Source organism: Gekko japonicus, unplaced genomic scaffold, assembly GCF_001447785.1.
Source record: "Gekko japonicus isolate JY-2015 unplaced genomic scaffold, Gekko_japonicus_V1.1 scaffold306, whole genome shotgun sequence".
Taxonomy (NCBI): Eukaryota; Metazoa; Chordata; class Lepidosauria; order Squamata; family Gekkonidae; genus Gekko; species Gekko japonicus.
In genome coordinates, this window is record NW_015172013.1 from 840,119 (window position 1) to 859,674 (window position 19,556).

At 50.2% G+C, this 19,556-nt stretch overlaps 1 protein-coding gene across 1 annotated transcript; it reads left to right on the forward strand.

Moving 5' to 3' along the window:
- The first annotated feature begins 197 nt into the window (after positions 1-197).
- Positions 198-17,160, forward strand: UBQLN4 (ubiquilin 4). Its single transcript, XM_015420273.1, has 11 exons — positions 198-203; positions 879-1,030; positions 2,963-3,213; positions 3,979-4,241; positions 6,071-6,229; positions 6,840-7,062; positions 9,307-9,446; positions 11,221-11,304; positions 12,424-12,539; positions 14,080-14,257; positions 15,680-17,160. Exons 1-11 carry the CDS (start codon positions 198-200, stop codon positions 15,830-15,832), a joined length of 1,725 nt encoding a protein of 574 aa, XP_015275759.1. The 3' UTR covers positions 15,833-17,160.
- Positions 17,161-19,556: the final 2,396 nt, after the last annotated feature.

The following is a 19,556-nucleotide window of genomic DNA, read 5'->3' on the forward strand; positions in this document are numbered from 1 at the left end:
CAGACGAGGGGGGGGGGTTGGGGTGTGTGTGTGTGTGGGAGTTAGGGTGTTAAAGGGACCTGGGTGGAGGGAGGCTTAGGGCAAGAGTGGGAGAAGAAGGTGCAAATAGGGGGGGCGCGGAAAGAGGGGGGGAGGAAGAGGTAGTGGGGGAGCATTTGAGGCATCAGGGTAAGGAGGGAGGTTATACTTGGGCGGAGATGACTGTGAGGAGAGACAACCCAGGGCCTAGAGGGGCTCATCTTGGAGGCTGGTGAGAAGAGGACAGAATGCAAATGAGAAGGGCGAACAAAGAGAGAAGGTGGGAAATGGATAGTTGATGGGGGACCAAGTGTGTTAGAAAGAGTGCTGTGGGTGATGGTTTGATGTTGGAGAGTGAGGAGAAGGAAGACGCGTGTCGAGACAGGTGGTGTGTCAAGCCCTGAGGAGTTGGAGGGGCACCACGGGAGCCGTACAAGGTGTACCTTAGGTACTTGAAGGTTTTCCAAAGGCTCCACTGTGTGTTATTTATCTTTGTTATCTCAACGTCCTGTAAGGCAAACCTGCGTGTGATGAAGCTGACTGAGGTTTATTCATTTAAATGAATAGGTTGCCTAGTCAGCTTGCGGTCAAAGCAGAGGCTTATATTTAAGAATAAAAGTAATGATGGGGTAAGAGTGAAAGAGGCTTTGGGTGGATGGGAAATGCCTAGCAGCAAAGATGCCTAGCAGCAAAGCAAAGAGGTGGGATTTAGCAGGGGCTCAGTAGGGGAGTTTCTGAATAGGCTGGGGGCTGAACGGCGTAAGTGTGGCTTGGGGGGGCAAGGAAACAGAAATCAGCTGCAGAACTGGGAGGGGTGCCTGGGAGGAAAGAAAGTGATCTTATGAGTCTTCCTATTCCAGTTTAAAGAGGAGATCTCCAGGCGATTCAAAGCCAAACAGGATCAGCTGGTTCTGATCTTTGCCGGGAAGATTCTGAAGGACAGCGATACACTGAATCAGCACGGGATCAAAGATGGACTAACAGTGCACCTGGTGATCAAAACACCACAAAAGTAAGAAGAAAGTTCATCCTGGAAAGACAGGATAGTTAAATTAGCTAAAGTTGTGAGCGTGCATAGATTTCCTTTCGTAACTTGGCGTAATAACAATTTTTACTGGTTTTGGATCTTTATGCATAAAAGCGACATGTGAATTGGGAAGTCAGTGGTGATGTGAGTGGTGTGGAAGCCACCAGTTTCAGGTCGTCTGTTGTGTGCGTCAGCAACGGCCCTTTTGTCTCCTGGAAGTTCCACGGTCGTCGTCTTAGGCTGCGCTGGTTGCTTTGGTGCCATGATTTCATTGGTCTCCTTGTGGCTCTTACTCCAGTGGCCTGAACAGTTGTTGCCTGTCAGGTTCTCCTTCCTCATTGCTGCTAAGACGAGTTTGCTTTTCTGACACATCACCTCATTACATAATGGCGCTTGAGGCAGTTTACAAGAAGGTAAAAATGGCACCATTGTAACAGCATCAAATAAAGCATCAATAGTACTCTCGGTCATAATAACAAGGTCAGTCCCTAAAGTTGACTCAAGCAGCTGCGGATTAAAATGAAACAGAGTTGCTGGACCAACTAGTCAGTTATTGGCCAAGTGTTTTTAAAGGAATAATACAGAAATTATTTCAGATAGTACGTTCGACATTTAATTTAGGTTTTTTTCTAATTAGTTCAGCATGGAACAATGACATTTACAGTCAGTAAAAATTATAACAAAATGTAACTTTTAGCAACAGTTACTATCAATGCTTGAATGTTTGAAGGAAAGATTGAAGGTCAAAGAAGACGGGGACGGCAAAGGATGAGATGGTTAGACAGTGTCATAGATGCAACGAACATGAAACTGAGCAAACTTCAAAGGACGGCGGAAGACAGGAGGGCCTGGCATGATCTGGTCCATGGGGTCGCGAAGAGTCGGACTCGAGTGTGCGACTGAACAACAGCAAACTATCAATGCAAATGATTTGAGCTGTGCTTCACTTTGGTGGTTTTTTCCTGTTTAGTCTACATTTCCCTTTGTCTTTTAAATGACATTAGAGCAAATACCCCCCCCCCCCAATGAAAAGCTGCTGTTAAAATCCGTGTTTGGAAATGCTTGCAGTTCTCACAGGTGGTCAGGAGGAGGTGCTTCATGTTGCTCAGCTCAGGTTTGCCTCTGCCTGCTACAGGGCTGGGGAAGTGGAGCGGGTTGGGGAGCAGTATCCATCCTGGCCTTCCTAATCCATGAGACCATCATGCAGTTAAAGCAGCAGTCTCCTTGATCCCTCCCCCTTACACAGTGACATTCTTGGGTTTTTGGAATACTTGACTGGTTGTTGCACCCCGACCCTAGTGAGAAGTTAGGAATCAGACAGCCTTTGAAAATCGTCTTACGACCTTCAGCTTTGAAGCACAGGTGATTTCGACTGAGGGAGAGCATGATTGCAAGGGCCAGAGATGGATTTTGCAACAACTGCAAAAAAAAGAACCCCAAAACCAGTCTTTGCTGCTCTTTATCCAAAATGGGTGCAAAAGTTGGCAGCTTTTGCATCGACGTGTTCGTGCCTGAGCCGCTGTTCAGCTCTAATGTATTGTTGCTGAATCTGGGGAGGAACATGATGTCCTTTGTGTACGCTGTTCATTTTGTGGGTTTGCTAACGTATACATGTGCAATGTCCCAGCTGTTAAGGGCCAGTAAGGAATTGTATTTTTAGAAAATGTTGCAAATTCCACATCTCCACCAGTAGGCCTAGCTGTGTGGGGCAGTGTTTCCCATACTGCAAAAATGCGGGATGCTTGAGCACAAAATCCAGATCTCCCTGTGTTGCTGAATGTGAATCCTAAAACATGTGACACGTCGTGCAGGAAATGTTGCTTGGTGTTGCCTTGTCTTTTTTCAATCCAAGTTGTTTGAACCTGAGTCAGAACCTTTCCTTCCTTCCTTTCACCTCTCACTTGGTGTCATGCATAGGACTCAAGATCCCTCCACAGTGGCAGCAGCTTCATCTCCTCCTCCTCCTCCTGCCCCTCCTGCTACCACTACAACTGCTGCTGCTGCTGCTCCCTCCGTGGCTCCTGCTTCTCCTGCCACCCCATCGCAGCCTTCCACATCCAGCAATGTGCTCTCAGATGCCGGCAACAGCAGCCGAAGAAGCAGTGGGCTAGGGGCTGCTCCGGGCCCGACGGCGGAAGGGACACCTGGCGGCGCCACATCCATCTTGTGTGAGTCTTCCATCAGCTTGGGTGCCTGGTTTCTCTTTTTACACTACCAGGGAATTGGGAGGACTTAGAGAGTTTTGACTGTCATGATGTCACTTCTGGGTTTTGACTGGAGGTGATGCTACATGCTGATGTGCCCCGCCCCACCCCCAGTTTGGTATAGTGGTTAAGAGCACAGACTCTAATCTGGGAGAGCCAGGTTTGTTTTGCCACAGCTCCTCATGCAGCTGCTGGTGTGACCTTGGGTCAGTCACAAGTTCTCTCAGAGCTCTCTCAGCCCCACCCACCTCACAGGGTGTCTGTTGTGGGGGGGGGGAGGGAAAGGAGATTGTAAATTGCTCTGAGACTCCAAGTGAAGGGCGGGGTATAAAACTCCACTCTCTTTTCCCTCATCCCCCCCCCCCCCGCCACCACCGCCAGTGGGGGCTGGCGAAGTGCCTTCTAATGCCACTGAAGGTCCACAGATCCTCACCAGCTGCATACACATCCCTGAATGTCAGGATGGGGGGGGGGGAGCTTAGACGGACCATCAAGATGTTTAACACACTGCCTTAGCCTCACCCAAGTGCTTATTTGGCTACTGTCTCTGCTCCACAGAACAACATGGGTCAGGGCTTTTGCTATGGGCCTTTTCCAGTAAGCCAGCCTTGATGAGAGGTGATGGGGTTTTTTTTTCAGTGGGCAGGGTTTTTCCCTAGATCAGGGCATGGAGGCCAACTCTTCTTCCTCGTCCTTCCTTACCTCTCCTTTTTTTCCTCTGTCTCTCAGCTGGCTTTGGGGGCATCGCCGGGCTCGGCCACCTGGGGATGGGCTCAGCCAACTTCATGGAGCTCCAGCAGCAGATGCAGCGGCAGCTGATGTCCAACCCAGAGATGCTGTCCCAGATCATGGAGAACCCCCTGGTCCAGAACATGATGTCCAACCCGGACTTCATGCGGCAGATGATCATGGCCAACCCCCAGATGCAGCAGCTGATGGAGCGCAACCCGGAGATCAGCCACATGCTGAACAACCCAGAGCTTATGCGCCAGGTGGGTGGCTGTTCCTCTTTCCTGGTTGGCTAGGAAATTCCGCTTGTCTGCGTAGAATCCAGTCCAGATAACGATGCCAAATTGTGGGCCGTGCTAACCCTGGTATAGTAGCCAAGCATACATCTGGCAAACCATGGTTTAGAGTTGCTTGTCTGCCACTGTATTCACCAGTGTGGTGTAGTGGTTAAGAGCAGCAGACTCTGATCTGGAGAACCGGGTTTGATTCCCCCACTCCTCTTCCACGTGAAGCCTACTGGGTGACCTTGGGCCAGTCACAGTTCTCTCAGAGCTCTCTCAGCCCCACCTACCTCACAGGGTGCCTCTTGTAGGGAGAGGGAAGGGGAGGCGATTGTAAGCCACTTTGGGACTCCTTTAGGTAGAGAAAAGTGGGGTATAAAAACCAACTCTTCTTAAAAAGGATGTGGGCCAGATCATGTAGATGAGTTCTGTTAACAGTGCTGCTTTCCCCTGGCGCAGCCATGGGAACATGGGATCCAGCCCATTTGGTTTTCTATATGAAGCTGCCTTATACTGAACCATTAGTCCATCAAGGTCAGTATTGTCTACTTTGATTGGCAGCAGCTCTCTAGGGTCTCAGGCAAGAGGTCTTTCACATCACCTGCTCCCTGACCCTTTGAACTGGTGATGTGGGGGATTATACCTGGGACCTTCTGCATGCAAAGCAGAGGCTTTTCCACTGAGCCACAGCCCCTCCCTAGCAATGCTTCAACTGTTGCAACAAAGAAGAAGAAGAGATTGGATTTATACCCCGCCTTTCACTACCTGAAGGAGTCTCAGAGCGGCTTACAGTCTCCTTTCCCTTCCCTCCCCTCCCCACAACAGACACCCTGTGAGATAGATGGGGCTGAGAGAGCCCCGACTGAGAGCTGCTCTTGAGAGAACAGCTCTGAAATAACTTGGAACTGACCCAAGGTCACACTAGCAGCTGCATGTGGAGGAGTGGGGAATCACACCCAGTTCTCCCAGATTAGAGTCCGCACTCCAAACCGCTACACCAAACGGTCTTTGTCTCTGATCCCTTGGCCCCTGTTCTCACATCCTTCTGGGCCTCTCCTTCTTGATGCCCCCTTGCTGCAGAAGGCTTCATGTTCGTAGGGAGGCTGAAATTCATGCCTGGGTGTTTTTCCAGTGTCCCATGTGATCTGTTTTTTGTAGGCTTCCAGGAAAGCAAGTGAAGAGATTTCTCCTAACTCCCAGAAATTGTCACTTGCATGCTTGTTTTGAGTGGTGATGAGGGCCAGGGCCTTCTCTGTGGCAGCCCCATACTGGTGGAATGAGCTCCCGGAGGGCATCAGGGCCCTGTGGGACCTGTTACAGTTCCACGGGGCCTGTAAAACGGAGCTCTTCCACCAGGCCTTCGACTAGGGTGCCGCCACTTAATATCACAGCCCAGGCCCTAACATCAGCACCAACTTTAATAATCAACAGCCTGGTGGGAGTCCAGACTGTGGCAGAAATGACCGTCTGGAAGCTGAGAGTATACCGCCATCACTTATAAATACCTACTAATATTAATCAATATTTGTTGATATTAATGTTTACTGGCACTTAGATGATTTTATACGTTGTGACTTTATGAGTTTTAACTATTTTGCTGTTTTGTCTGTGAGCCGCCCTGAGCCTGCCTCGGCGGGGAGGGCGGGGTGCAAATTAAATAATACTAATAATAACTAACATGCCAGATCTGTGAAGTTATTCGGACTGCAGGCTTGGGGGTGGTCTGACCTTGGGTCTCGGGTTCTCACAGGGAAGAAATCCAGGGGTGGCCGGGCTTGCTCTGAGTCCTTTGCCCTTTCTTCTCTTTCAAGACTATGGAGTTGGCACGCAACCCGGCCATGATGCAGGAGATGATGCGCAACCAGGACCGAGCTCTGAGCAACCTGGAGAGTATCCCAGGAGGGTACAATGCTTTACGCCGAATGTACACGGACATTCAGGAGCCCATGTTCAGTGCTGCCAGGGAACAGGTACGCTAGGTTGGGCTTTGTGGAATATTTATAAATCGCTAAGCGGCAAAAAAGTCAGCACGAGCATTTCTGCCCTTCCGCAGCTTTGTTTGCATTCCGCATGTTTCCAGAATCAATTCAAGGTGCTGATTCCCTTCCCCTGAATGGGCTGTGCGTAGACTTCCTTTGGGTAGCATTTAGGCCTTTCCTCTTCAGGGCCACTCTTCTACTTTGTTGACCTTATTGGGGGAAGGTGAAGACCTTATTTGTTCTGTTGGGTTTTTATTGGTGGAGACTTTGTCGCTCAGGGAAATCGTAATGCTGTTGCCATGTTTTGGGGATATATTAACCCCAATAATGTAAATTTATTGTACCTACTTAATGTGAAAGTATTATAAATAAACAAACCAACGCGTTGGATCCAGTCTCTCCCCTCTGGTATGTGCGAAGTCATCCTGTGGGTCTGATCCATGGGTGTTTGTCCTCAGGTGCGTTTTGTCATAAGTTGGATGTTGTTTCCTTGTTTGGCACTTTGGGGATGCCTGCAACAGTAGGAAGTACCTTGCGGAATTCTCAGATGGGGCTTTTGATTTCTCTTGGGCTGATTGCGCAATGTCTTCTCTTCCTCTAGTTTGGCAACAATCCATTTTCTGCTTTGGCTGGAAGCTCTGACACCTCAACCCCCCAGCCTCTGCGGACGGAGAACAGGGAGCCTTTACCAAACCCTTGGAGTCCCACAGGCGCTTCTCAAAGCCAGGCGCCCAACAGTGAAGGGAGCACCAGCTCTGTTGCTCCCCAGAGCACGCCCACTCTGTCCAACCCTCTGGGGATCAATGCAGCCAGCCTAGGATCTGGTAGGAACATCTTAACATGGGTAATACAACCTCTGGGTGGGCAGGTTCAACAGCAGTGGTTATCTAGACAAGCTTGGCTATTCTGGCAGAGTGGTCGATTGCTCTAGTCAATTGCCGCGTTGCTTTTTGGTCCTGCATGGGGCTTAAGACATGGCTTGTAGAAGTCTTAAAACTGAAAAAACAAAAATAGTTTAACATCGCTATTAAGAAGTGTCCACTAAAAGATGTGGTGCTGTCAGTCAATCATACTCAGAAACCTTCCAGAACAAGGAAGTTCTCAGTTTTGTCTCGAAGGCCTGTAAAGATAGTATCCACTGCTCCTCCTTGGGGAGGGAATGTAACAGACTGGGGGGTCATCACTGAAAAGGCCCTGCCGCGAGTCTCCCCACTAGGCTCACTGCAGACGTGCCATGTCCCTGCAGCAAGGCCTTCTCTCATCAGTCTCATGACCCAGACAGTTTGATAGCCAGGGATGGTAATCCTTCAAGTGTTTTGAATTCAAATAATTTACTTTAGAGTATGAAAGATAAAATCTTATCCTTTGTTGGAGATTATGAAGATGGCTTTTTTAAAATGTTTTTTTATTTCACATTTTTTTCATCGAGGCAGCTGGCATAAGGTTGTGGCTCTAACTTGAGCCGACAAAATCAGCCATTCCTTTCTTTGTATCCATGGGATGGCTCCTGTTTCAAACTTTCCTGCCTCCTTCTCCTAGGTTTTTGTTGTCTTCTTTCCTGAAAAACTCTGGCTGCCCCACCCTGTCACATTATGGTATTTTTGGCTGTTGGCTCAGCCCAGGAACCTGAGGGAAGGTTCAAGAACCCCCTTTAATTTAAATGGCAGGCGTTTTGAAATTCCAAATTAACAAAATATTTTATTCAACATAGAGGGGGAAATCAGGTGTGAAACTTCTGAGATAACTCAATATAGAACTCTGAAGTAAATCTGTATATTCACGGACTTTAGTTCATATGTTTCAGGCTATTGAGAGTTTCATAAGCTTTTCCCTGCAGCTTAGGATCTTTAAGATGAGAGGCTTTTGTTCCAGTGTTTCCCAAACACTCCAGTACACTCTGAGCATTCACTGACTCCTTTGGTTTCTAGAAGGCTGGGGTACCCTATCCTGTACCCAAACTCCTTCTCTAAACACACCAGTGCTCTTCTTGACTTTTAATTGACTCTTAAGATCATGCAAGGCAGTCTCTGACCCGCCAGACCAGGGATCTCTCCATTCTTCAGAGCTATCACCCTGTTTTAACTGGGTAGTGAATTTTTCTTCTCTGTTTATCCCCTTTCCTGGCCTGAATGTGAGTCTTCTTCCAACTACCCACTTGTCCTTCCCAGCCTCCCCCAGTTCTCCATCTGTGTTAAATGGCACTCAGTCATGGCTGAATTCAGACTGAATCTCTCCTCAGCATTCAGCTCTCAAGTCTTTCTTCTGCTCAGCTGAAGCTAACCAAACAGATCCCTTGGAACAGCCTGTCACTCAAGGCTCCCTGGGTCTGTGAAGAATTAACCCTTCACAGTCCTTCACCTGTTTGTACAGCACTTCTAAGCTTTTAAAAGTGCAGTCCATTGCAGTAGCTTCTAACAATTTTTTTAAAATACAGTAAACCAAAACAGCACTTCTCCGGTAAAAAGACCAGCTGGTTGTGCTGAAGAAAAAGCTCCAATGTCTAAGTCAGCTCCTCAAAAACTGGAGGGGGGGGGCTTGTCCTGTGCCTCTTTACATTCACCCTTCTTACCCTGCTACCTCTGGTTCCTGTTGCTGTCTTTTCCATAACACTTTGTACTCCTTTCTGAGGTGCTGATAGTTCTGCAGGCTGAGTGGAGCATCTTAATGCCAGTGTCCCTTTGCAACAGCAGTTCTGTTTACTCCCCGGTTCGTTTTTTGTGGCCTCAGCCTTTCGGGGGTATATTCTGGCACGCGAGTCCAAGCCTCCAATTATCCCCACATTGCTAAACCAAGCCAGAAAGCAGCCTCATACCTACAATAAGCCCGTGCCTGCCCACGTGAATTAAGATGCAGCGTTGCATGCTGGGAATCTTGAGTTTTCCCTGATTTGTTTTGGGTAGTAACGAGGAGGGGGAGGGGGGATTGTGAAGTACAGCTCCTCCCTGTTTGTCCCATGGTTGTATTTCGTGTGGTAGGAGTCTTTGTCGAGCCGTTGTAGCAGAATCACATATTCTTTTCTCCTCCTGGTCCTTTCCCCCCTCTTCCCCCTCCCCTGCAATTATTTCTAGGGATGTTTAATAGCCCCGAGATGCAAGGGCTCCTGCAGCAGATCTCGGAGAACCCCCAGCTCATGCAGAACGTGACCTCCGCCCCTTATATGCGTTCCATGATGCAGACGCTTGCCCAGAACCCCGACCTTGCAGCACAAGTGAGTAGAGGATGTCCCACTGCCCAGTTCAGGGTGTGCAGTGAGAACTGAAGAGGCTTAAACTGGAAGTCTCCACTGGGCAGTGCCTTCCGACCAGGCGTGGGCAAAGCTATGGCCCGGTTCCTTTACCCTCCGTTTGTTCAGGGTTATCTTTTAAAGTGTTGCCGTGGTGGCAGCTTCCCTCAAAACTGATTGGAGTTTGAAAACATCCTTGCTGCTCAGCTGGGGAAGTGTTCAGACCCAGATCCCCATCATACCAGTTTGATTTCAACAGCATCAGAATGTCTGTTTAGTCTGATTTTTTTATCCTGCCCTTTATTCAGTGGAGCTCAGTGGCTTCCACGGTGCCTTCCCCCCGCCTTGTTTTATACTTGCAGCAGTCTTGTAAAGTAGATTAGGTTTACCTGACGGACTAGAAGAAGAAGAAGAGATTGGATTTATACCCCACGCTTCACTACTCAAAGGTGTCTCAGAGCGGTTTACAAACTCCTTTCCCTTCCCCTCCCCACAACAGACACCCTGTGAGGGAGGTGGGGCTGAGAGAGCTCTGATTTATACCCCGCCCTTCACTTGGAGTCTCAGAGTGGCTTACAAACTCCTTTCCCGTCCCCTCCCCACAACAGACACCCTGTGAGGTGGGTGGGGCTGAGAGAACTCTGACACAAATTGCTCTTTTTCAAGGACAGTTCTTATCAGAACTATGGCTTGCCCAAGGTCATCCAGCAGGTGCAAGAGGTGGAGTGGGGAATCAAACCCGGTTCTCCCAGATTAGAGCCCACGCACTTAACCACTACACCAAACTGGCTCTCCAAAGCAAGCCATAGGAATTTAAAAAACAGATTAAAATTCAATATAGATGTTCCTTGGAGAGGGAATTCTCAGCTATCTTTGCGTGGTGTAGTGGTTAGTATTTCAGCCTAGGATCTAGAAAAGAACGAGAGTCCAGTAGCACCTTAAAGACTAACAAAATTTGTGGCCTGGTATGAGCTTTGGTAAGTCACTGCTCCCTTCTTCAGATACAGCTAGATATGTTCCTTTCTACTGCTGCAGAGAGACTAACACGGCTACCCATCTTGATCTATGGTAGACTAGGGATTTGAATCCAGGTCTTCCCTAGTCTGACTCTCTAACTACTACGCCTCTGTAGAAAAGATTAAGAGTCCAGTAGCACCTTAAAGACTGGCAGGGTATGAGCGGTCGTGAGTCACTGCTTCTTCAGTGACATACGAAAGCTCATACCCTTGCCACAGATTTTGTTAGACTTACAGTGCTCCTGGACTCTTACTCTTTTTTACTGCTATGAGGAACCACAACATTCAAAACCTGTGAGGGAACATTTTAACCTTCCAGGGCATTCAGTTGCTGACCTAAGAGTAGCAGTTCTCTTAGAAAGGAATTTCAAAGGGAGATCAGCGCCTACTGAATTGCAACTGATAATGAAGCTCAAGGCCATTCATCCTCCTGAACCGAGACATAGGTTTCTTTTGTCATTACCCATGCCTGCTGTTGTCATTTGGTGTCTGAAATCCCTTCATTCCCCAAGACATAAGGACAGATGGACTCACATTCTAGCTGCATCTGGAGAAGTGAGCGCTGACTCACGAAAGGTCATACCCTTGCTACAAATTTTGTAAGTCTTAAGGTGCTACTGGACTCTTACTCTTTCTCTGCTGCTGCAGACAAACTAACATCTTGATCTACTACGCCTCGCTCAGTGCCTAGCTATGTAAAGGGCTCGCAAGAGCTTCCCCCTGCCTCTCCTGTTTTCTTGCAGATGATGGTGAATGTTCCCCTCTTTGCCGGCAACCCTCCGCTTCAGGAGCAGCTACGGCTCCAGCTCCCCGCCTTCCTGCAGCAGGTAAAGAGGAGCAGTGTGGCGCTCCCTGAATTGCAAGGGGGGGTGGGGGAAGACGGCTGACTGGGCCTGGGTGCTCTTGTCCAGCTTGGGTGTCGTTTTCCGTAGCCCCACCCCTGTGCATTGGGTGGAGCACCACCATTGTACACGGTGCTTTGTAGTGCACTTAACGTTTTCGTAGGAGGAGGTTTGGCATGGGTGAGGGGAGTGTTTTCAGTACAATTAAGCACCTTTTTATACCGAGTCAGACCCTTGGTCAGTCCTGTCTACTCAGCCTGGCAGCGGCTCTCCAGGGTCTCAGGCAGAGGTCTTCCACATCACCTACTGCAAGATCTTTTGACTGGAGATGCCAGGAATTGAACCTGGGACCTTCCGCGTGCCGAGGAGATGCTCTTGCCACTGAGCCAGAGCCCCTCCCAATTGTATTTTTTTGTGAGTTTTGGTAGAAGGTGGAGACCCCAAGGGCTTGTGCAAAAAATGGGCAGGAGAAGGGATTTGGAGGAGCAGTTCCAGGCAGCAGGGGGTGAAGGTGAAGTCCCTTAAGGAAGCGGAGAGCACTTTGGAGAGCAAACGTGGCAAAGTTGGAGGATCCGGGGGGAGAACCCAAAAGCGCAGTGGATGTGCAGGCCCTTTGCTCCAGTTAGAGATCCTTGTACATGCTTGGGTAAAGTGCGCCATCAAGGTGCAACTGGTTCACGGCGAGCTCGTGAAGTTACACTTTGTGGGGTTTTCCAGGCAGGAGATGAGCAGAGGTGGTCTGCTGTTGCCTTCCTCTGCACAGCAACTACACTCTTCCTAGGTGGGTCTCCCATCCAAGTACGGGCCTTGGTCAGCCCTGCATGGCTGTCGAGTTCCGACAAGATCAGGCTGGTCTAGGCTCCTAGGGCTGCTACCTTGTGGCTCCTAGAGAGCCAAAGTAGTGGGCACTGCTCCGTGAGCAATAGAGGAGCTGTCATTCATCTTGTAGTTGCAAACAGGTCCTGGAAACTGGTCAAGGACAGCGGTTTCGTGGCTAAGAACAAAAAGGCTCAGAGGGACATGTTAGGGCCTCTTAGCCGCACAAAATAAGTGGCTGTCTGAACATCCCAACCGCTAAACCGCTGTTGACCTTTGTCACCCCAGATGCAGAACCCCGATTCTCTCTCGGTCATGACCAACCCTCGCGCCATGCAGGCCCTGCTGCAGATCCAGCAAGGGCTCCAGACGCTGCAGACAGAGGCCCCGGGACTGGTGCCCAGGTAATGGGGAGCTCTCTCCGGTCTAGGGATGGCTCGTGTCAAGGCCCAGCATCCGCGGGGGAAACCACAGGCAGATACGGGATGGGGGCAGCCTGTGGACCAGAAACAAAAAGATGCTCGTTACAGGTAGGCTCTGCGGAAGGCCAATTTGGCTCTTGCTCTTTGACCGGTGCCCTCACAGGGGCATGCGACGCTGACAGAATGCAAAAGATGGCAGTTAGGAAAGGAAAGCAAACCCACCTTCCAGTGTTCGGCTTCATTTATAATCCGTCTTTCTTGCTGAGATTCAAGGCAGACAGCATGACTGAAAACAGCGTTAATAAAAACAAAAAAAGGCCATAAGAATAATATGAAGCGTACAACTGACAGTGGTTAGAACTGGGTTTCAGAATCGGAGACCGATGCAGTGCGCGGTATATAATACACACTGACAATGGAACGTGAATTGCAGAATTGGCAAGCAGTGTGACAAAAGTAAATACGATTTATACAAGGAACAAAGGAATGAGAACTGCCTCAATGGAAGATGTTTGTTTTAGTTATTTTCTTTATCTACACACCCCTGCCTTCCTCGCCAGTGGAGAGCCAAAATTGGCTTCACAGCCTTTTCTCCTCCCATGTGAGATAGTTTTGGGCTGCCCATTGAGCTTCCATGGCAGAACAGAGATTTGAACCTTGGGCTCCCAGATATACGAATCGGATACTCCGAACGCGACCCCACACTGGCTGCTCAACATCCTTATTCCCTTCCGAGCAGTGCTGGAGAGGAGGGTAAGAGCACGGGAGGTGTCTAACCCCCATCAGGCAGGCGGTTCCAGCCACAGCCAGAGAAGGCACAGCTGCGGACAGGCCGTCAAATAGACTTGTGATAGGAGATAACGGGGCGGAGGGAGAGCAGATTGGAAAACGGATTCTTAAAATCCTGAGCTTCCGAAGGAAGGGCTGCATTTAAAAAAAACACCTCGATAGAAAATCTAAACAAAGAACTGCCATTATTTGGAGAGCGCTTTATTTCCTCTGCCTGTGGGGCAAGGGGGAGTGTTACACAGGATGCTTGAGCTAAGCCAGGAACAGGCAGGGGCTGGTTGGCTTCACCTTCCTGCCTCCCTCTTCTGGCTGTCTTTGTTTTGTCTTAATAGCTGTTGGAGGAACCGGGGTGGGGGGCTGAGCCAGGAGGAAGAGATCCTCCTCCTTGTAGCCAGACCTCTCCCGGTGGTGGATTGAGGAGCTGTTGCAAGTTGCCGAAAGCCTGGATTTCTGCAGACCAGGCACTGGTGGTGGGTTTGCTCCCTTTTCTTTTTTACTCAGGAGTCAAATTCTGCCAAGCAGTCAGATGCAACCCACACTTCCCTTGCAGTTCTGTAAGCACAAAGGGTCACGAGGGTGTCCCTCTCCTGCTCAAAAGCTGCTGAGCGCTTCTGGCATTTGGAGCAACAGAACCCCGAGGAGCCCTTCTCCAGGTTCCTAAGTTTCCAGATCGTGCCCACCTCCCCGCAGGCGTGTGCCATCTCACCCTCGGACCTTCTCTCCCCTTCCACAGCCTTGGGACGTTCGGGCCGCCTCGAGCCCCCCCGCCTTCTGCCGGAGGAAGCACAATCCCCGAGACCCCCATGCCCTCTGCTTCGACGCCTGCCAGTGCCTCCCCAGCCGGAGACAGCAACCCACACCAGCAGCTCATGCAGCACATGATCCACCTCCTGGCCGGCGCAAACTCTCAAGTATGTTGTGCACACTCTTCCCTGGCTGGGGCGGGTTTTCTTCTGCTCGGCACAGTGCCCTCCCCTACCTGTCACAACCTCGACTGGACAAAGGCCGCCTTTCCCGGGCAGTTGTTCTCCAGGCTTCCAGGCATGTAGTGAGGTGGGGGGTGGGGGGTGGGCAAGAGGCGCTGTGGCACTTACAGTGATGGGAGGTGGTCCAGGAGATGCTGTGGCTGCGAAGAAGGTGCCCTTTGCCCGATCCAGAGCATCCTTTCCCGACTGAGAGCGATCACACGGGAGCCCTTTGACATGTGAACACCTCTTGATTGGAGGGTCCAGGTTCGGAGGGCTGGAGCCCCAAGTCTGGAGCACCCAGAGCGTATGTGGGGGTGGGGTCTGAAAAAGGGGAGCTGCTCTTTGTTTGGAGGATGTGCGTTTGAGAACTCTTTGGAGTGCATGTTTTACCGTGAAGGATGGCAGAAGAGAAGTGTCAGAACCCACAGCTCACAACGAAGTACACGCATTCAGGAATGGTTATACGTTTATTGCAAAGCTATAGATGCAGTAACACAGGCACTGTTGAGAATGGCGGCAACCCATTGTGCATAATAGGATATAGGGTGTTCTTATTCACCCCCGGCATGGGCCAATTAGGAGCCCTCCCGCACGCGGGACCAGCCAGAAAACCGTTAGGTGGCAAAACCTGGGAAGCAATAGTCTCTCACGGTGAATAGGAGACTTCCAGACAATACAACTTCCAACATAACAACCTCCTGCACATCTGTAGAGATAAGCATTGCAGCACAGGCAAAACAGCAGAGACAGGAATGCAATAGCAATTAGCAAGACACAGAATGAACTCCCCAACCCCCATAGCAGCATAGCTGACAAGAAGTGGTTTTTCTCCAGGCAAGTTTGGCTGGAGATCCCGAAGGGTTTTTTGTGTGGAACAGGGGTCACTGGAGGTGTTGAGAGGATATTTGTGATATATTTGTGAATTTCCTGCATTGTGCCAGGGGTTGCAGTAGATGACCTAAAAGGTCCCTTCCCACTCTACGATTCTATAGAGTTGCGGATGCACCAGGGACTGGTGATGCAGTGACAGTAAAGGGGAGTGAAAGAGAGACTGCTCCTGCTCCACCACGTGACTGAGACCATGAGAAGTCATCTGTTCCCCGGTCCCTGTTACCCACAGTGCTTTTTTCTCACCAAAGGTCCTGCAGTAGGGGGATTCAGCCTGAGGTCTTGGGGCATGCAAAGGGTCTGCTCTGCCACTGAGCCGTGGTTCATGCAAGACAGCTTTGTGGCAGCTCTCCAAGCAGTGGGTACCCTGGACAGGTGATGTCCTTCAGGGTGACCCTGGGGGCAGTTCGTTTCACCAGCCTTCCGCCAGCAAGGCTTTGGCCCGTTGACACCGGTGGTCCGTTCCTCTCTCAGCAGGCGCAGAGCCCGGAAGTGAGGTTCCAGCAGCAGCTCGAGCAGCTCAACGCCATGGGCTTCATCAACCGGGAGGCCAACCTGCAGGCGCTCATCGCCACGGGCGGGGACATCAACGCTGCCATTGAGAGACTGCTGGGCTCGCAGCCTTCCTAACGCCGTGGGGCCCCTCCCAGTCTGCCCGATCTCATCTCCCGCACGGGGGCCTGTCCAGGAGACCACCATGGCGGTGCCCCAAGTCCCGCGATAGCTGTCCGCCGTGCGATAAAAAAACGGAGGCCAAGCTTCGGCCCGGCGCGGCTGAGAGATCCCTTTCCGAACTGCGTTGCACATGGATTCTGATTCCCATCGAGTGGCCATTTTCACTTCTCTCCCCGCCCCCCCTTCTGTCTCCCCGGCAATTAGGCTGTTTAGTTAGTAGAAGTGTTCACTTCTAGTTGACCCAAATGATTGTGTTGGATTAGCTTGCTTTTAAAATAAAAGCTGTCTTTCTCCTCCTGCCCCTCCTCCTCCTCCTCCTCCTCCTCACTGGAGACCAAGGCGATACCAATCCGATTTCACTGACCCAAAGGCTATCTTTTCTCACACAGAACAATAATTCAGGGGCAAGACTCTTAAACACTACTTGCGGAAACGGAGCCCGTTTTGCGAGACCCTCGGACACTCCCTTTCGGACCTCGGTTGCGTACCCCAACATCGCGTTGGCGCTCGTGGGGTTTGAGCCTGGGGGATTATGGAGGGAGGGTTTGAGGATGGAGGTTTGAGGTGTGTGTGGGGGTCTTCGAAGGCAGAGGGGAAGATTTCCTGAATTGAGGGTGTGGCGCTTGAAATTAGACTGGGATTGTGTTTTATTGTCTACCTTAAAAGCCTCATGAATGTCGTTTACTTCTTGATGCATCTAGGAAGGAAAATCAGCCTGTAACTTTAAACAAAGTTCCAGTTGTTCGTTGCTGGCTTGGAGCCTGCTTATCACTTCCCTGTGTGCTCGGAAGCCTTCCTCCAGTGATGCTAGAAGGCAGAAGGGGGGAAAAAAAATTTGGCCTACTTTCTTTCCACTGCCTGTTGTGTGCGGCTTTTTATCCAGGCGTGGTCTTGCGCCCCCCCCCCAGTCTACTTTTTGGGCACTCCTGCCCTATAGAAGGCTGGGAGATAAGGAAACCATGGCCTCTGCCATCACTTGCCACAGATGCTGCAGGGTCCAACCTTATCGCTTCTTCCGGCCAGAGGGTTTGATGCTATAGAACCTGCAGGGAGCGGGAGTTTTAAAGCGTATGGACAAAGCATGGGAGTGGGGAAACTCCACTGCTGTGGGAAGCTATCGATAGGTCTCCCGCCCCCTTTCATTAACCTTTCCTCTTTTTTAGTTCAGAATGTTAAAAGGATCCTGCCTGCCCGCAACTGACTTAAGAATCCCCTACGGCAGTGTAATTCTCATCTGAAATTTACGTACTGTTTTTACCCAGGAATAAAATGCAGCCATCTGTCTCCCATTTCTGGTTGTTGTTTTTTCTGTGTAACCTTGCAGGGAATCGTAGGTCTGCTCCCCTTGAGGCTTGTATGGTGGAATTCCTTGTATTGGGGACATGGGGAATTCTTTTTTGGGAAAAACCTGCTTTTATGTACTGCCTCAGACCATTGGTTAATCGAGGACTCAGTGTGCTGATTGGCAACTGTTCTTCAGGGTCGCAGGTTGAGGTCTTTGATACCAGCTACCACTTGATCGTTAGAAAAGAGCAAGAGTCCAGTAGCATCTTAAAAGACTAACAACATTTGTGGCAGGGGATGAGCTGCCGTGAGTCACTGCACACTTCTTCGGATAAGAAGGCTCACACCCTGCCACAAATTTTGTTAATAGTCTTTAAGGTGCTACTGGACTCTCTTCTACTGCTACAGACAGATCAAGATGGGTAGCTGTGTTTCTCTATCTCCACTTGATCATTTTAACTGGAGAGGCCGGGGACTGAACCTGGGACCAGATGCTCTACCCACCGAGGCACAGCCCCATCCTGTTTCTCTTCCATGGAAGGATCAATCATTTTTACCTTGCCCTTTCTGTCTTCAAGGGCCGACAGAAGGTCCCACCCTCCAGATGGGTAGGATCAGTGGCTGCCCATACCAGAGCCTCCTTTGTGGGGGCCCCGCCTGTTGGAATAGCCTGTTCTGACAAAGGGCAGGGAAAGGATCCCACCCGTTGGGCCTTTCACACACTGAGAAGGGCCAAGCTAGACTTGGCGTTTTTTTACCTCAGAGCTGTACCGATGTACCAAAACCCCCAAATTTAAACAAAAGTGGTAGCGGAAATTTCGAGGCAGTAATATTGTACCTACAAGTGGAATCACAAGGGCACTCCTGGAGCATAGCAGGACCACTACCACTCATGAGATCCTTTACTCCGAAGCAATGTTCCCTCTAAGCTGTGGAGTCTTGTGAGCAAAAATTCTACTTTGTGAGCTACCGGCATTAAAGTTGTGAGCAAGTGACTTGGCTACTGCATGAATCAGTTTGCTCTGGAGCCCTCCTTCCTGGGCTAAGACCAAAATGTGTGAGCCAGAGGCTAAAAAACTGTGAGCTAGCTCACACCAACTCAGCTTAGAGGGAACACTGCTCCAAAGATGCTTCAGCCATTCCACAGTTTCTTTGTCTCCTTCAGAAATCTATAAATGCTCTTCTCCAGACTCAAATAGAATTCTGTCAGCTCTAAGCGGGGGAGCCGGGGGTCTGCCTCCTCCCAGCCCTGGTTGGGACGATGTCAAGATGATAAAATGTTTGCGTTATTTCGTCAGAGGTTCTAGCGCCCCCTTATGCCACCGTACTTTAAACCAAGCCCAGGCTAGCCCGATCTCAGAAGCTAAACAGTGATCAGCCTTGGTATTTGGATGGGAGACCACCAAGGAAGTCCAGGGTTGCTACGCAGAGGCAGGCCATGGCAAACCACTATGGGGGCTCCATAAGTCAGCTGCGACTTGCCAGCACTTTCTAGCACCAAAGAATACATCCATTCATAGTAACCAGACTGCAAACTAACAGCAGTGCGTTCCTTTCTGTCTGGTTTGGTTTGGAGGGCAAAATTAGGCATGCATTTCCCTGCTCCCATCATTGTTGGGACAATAGCTCATGAGATGGATTGTTGTGATGTGATAGTCAAACAGCTGAGTGGGCTAATGCTTGGAAGACGGGGGTTCGGGAACAAGGAAAACCGCCCCAGAATGTGCTGCCCCTACAACTAACTGGTGATGCCCATGGTTGAATTTGGGTCTGGGTTTACATTAGATGCCCCGACCTGGATGCCCTTGGCAAGCCCCATATCGTCAAATCTTGAAATCTAAAGCAGGATCGGCCCTGGTTAATAGTTGTTTTTGGGTGGGTGGGTGTGCCTGCCAGCCTGGAAGTCATGGTGACTGCTGGCGACCCCTAGTGGAGCTAGGACCTTTCAGAGGTGGCGAGGTATTCCCCGCCTCTGCATCCCAGCCCTGGTATTTGGAGGTCGCCCTTCCAAGTACTTGCCAGGGTTGGCCCTGCTTAGCTTCTGAGATCTGACAAGATCAGACTTGCCCTGGGCTAGCCAGGTCAGGGCGGGCCTTGTTCATATTTGGAGGGGCAACCACCAAGGAGTCCCAAGGGTTCCTACGTAGAGGCAGGCAGTGGCAAGCCACCACTGTTCATCTCTTGGCTTGAAAGCCCCATGAGGGGGTCACCATAAGCCTGATGTGATTTGATGGCACTTTGCACACAGACTATATGACAGTGATGGCGAACCTTTTAGAGACCGAGTGCCCAAACTGACCCAAACCCCACTTATTTATTGCAAAGTGCCAACACGCCCATTTAACCTGAATACTAGGTTTTACTTTAGAAAAAACAACTCATACATTGACTTAAG

What these genes read in the sequence shown, in the direction of transcription:
- UBQLN4 (XM_015420273.1), top strand. An exon ending in TCAGTGCTGCCAGGGAACAG is followed by an intron (nt 6,230 to 6,839) that starts GTACGCTAGGTT and finishes CTCTTCCTCTAG; the next exon opens with TTTGGCAACAATCCATTTTC. An exon ending in TGCAGCCAGCCTAGGATCTG is followed by an intron (nt 7,063 to 9,306) that starts GTAGGAACATCT and finishes AATTATTTCTAG; the next exon opens with GGATGTTTAATAGCCCCGAG.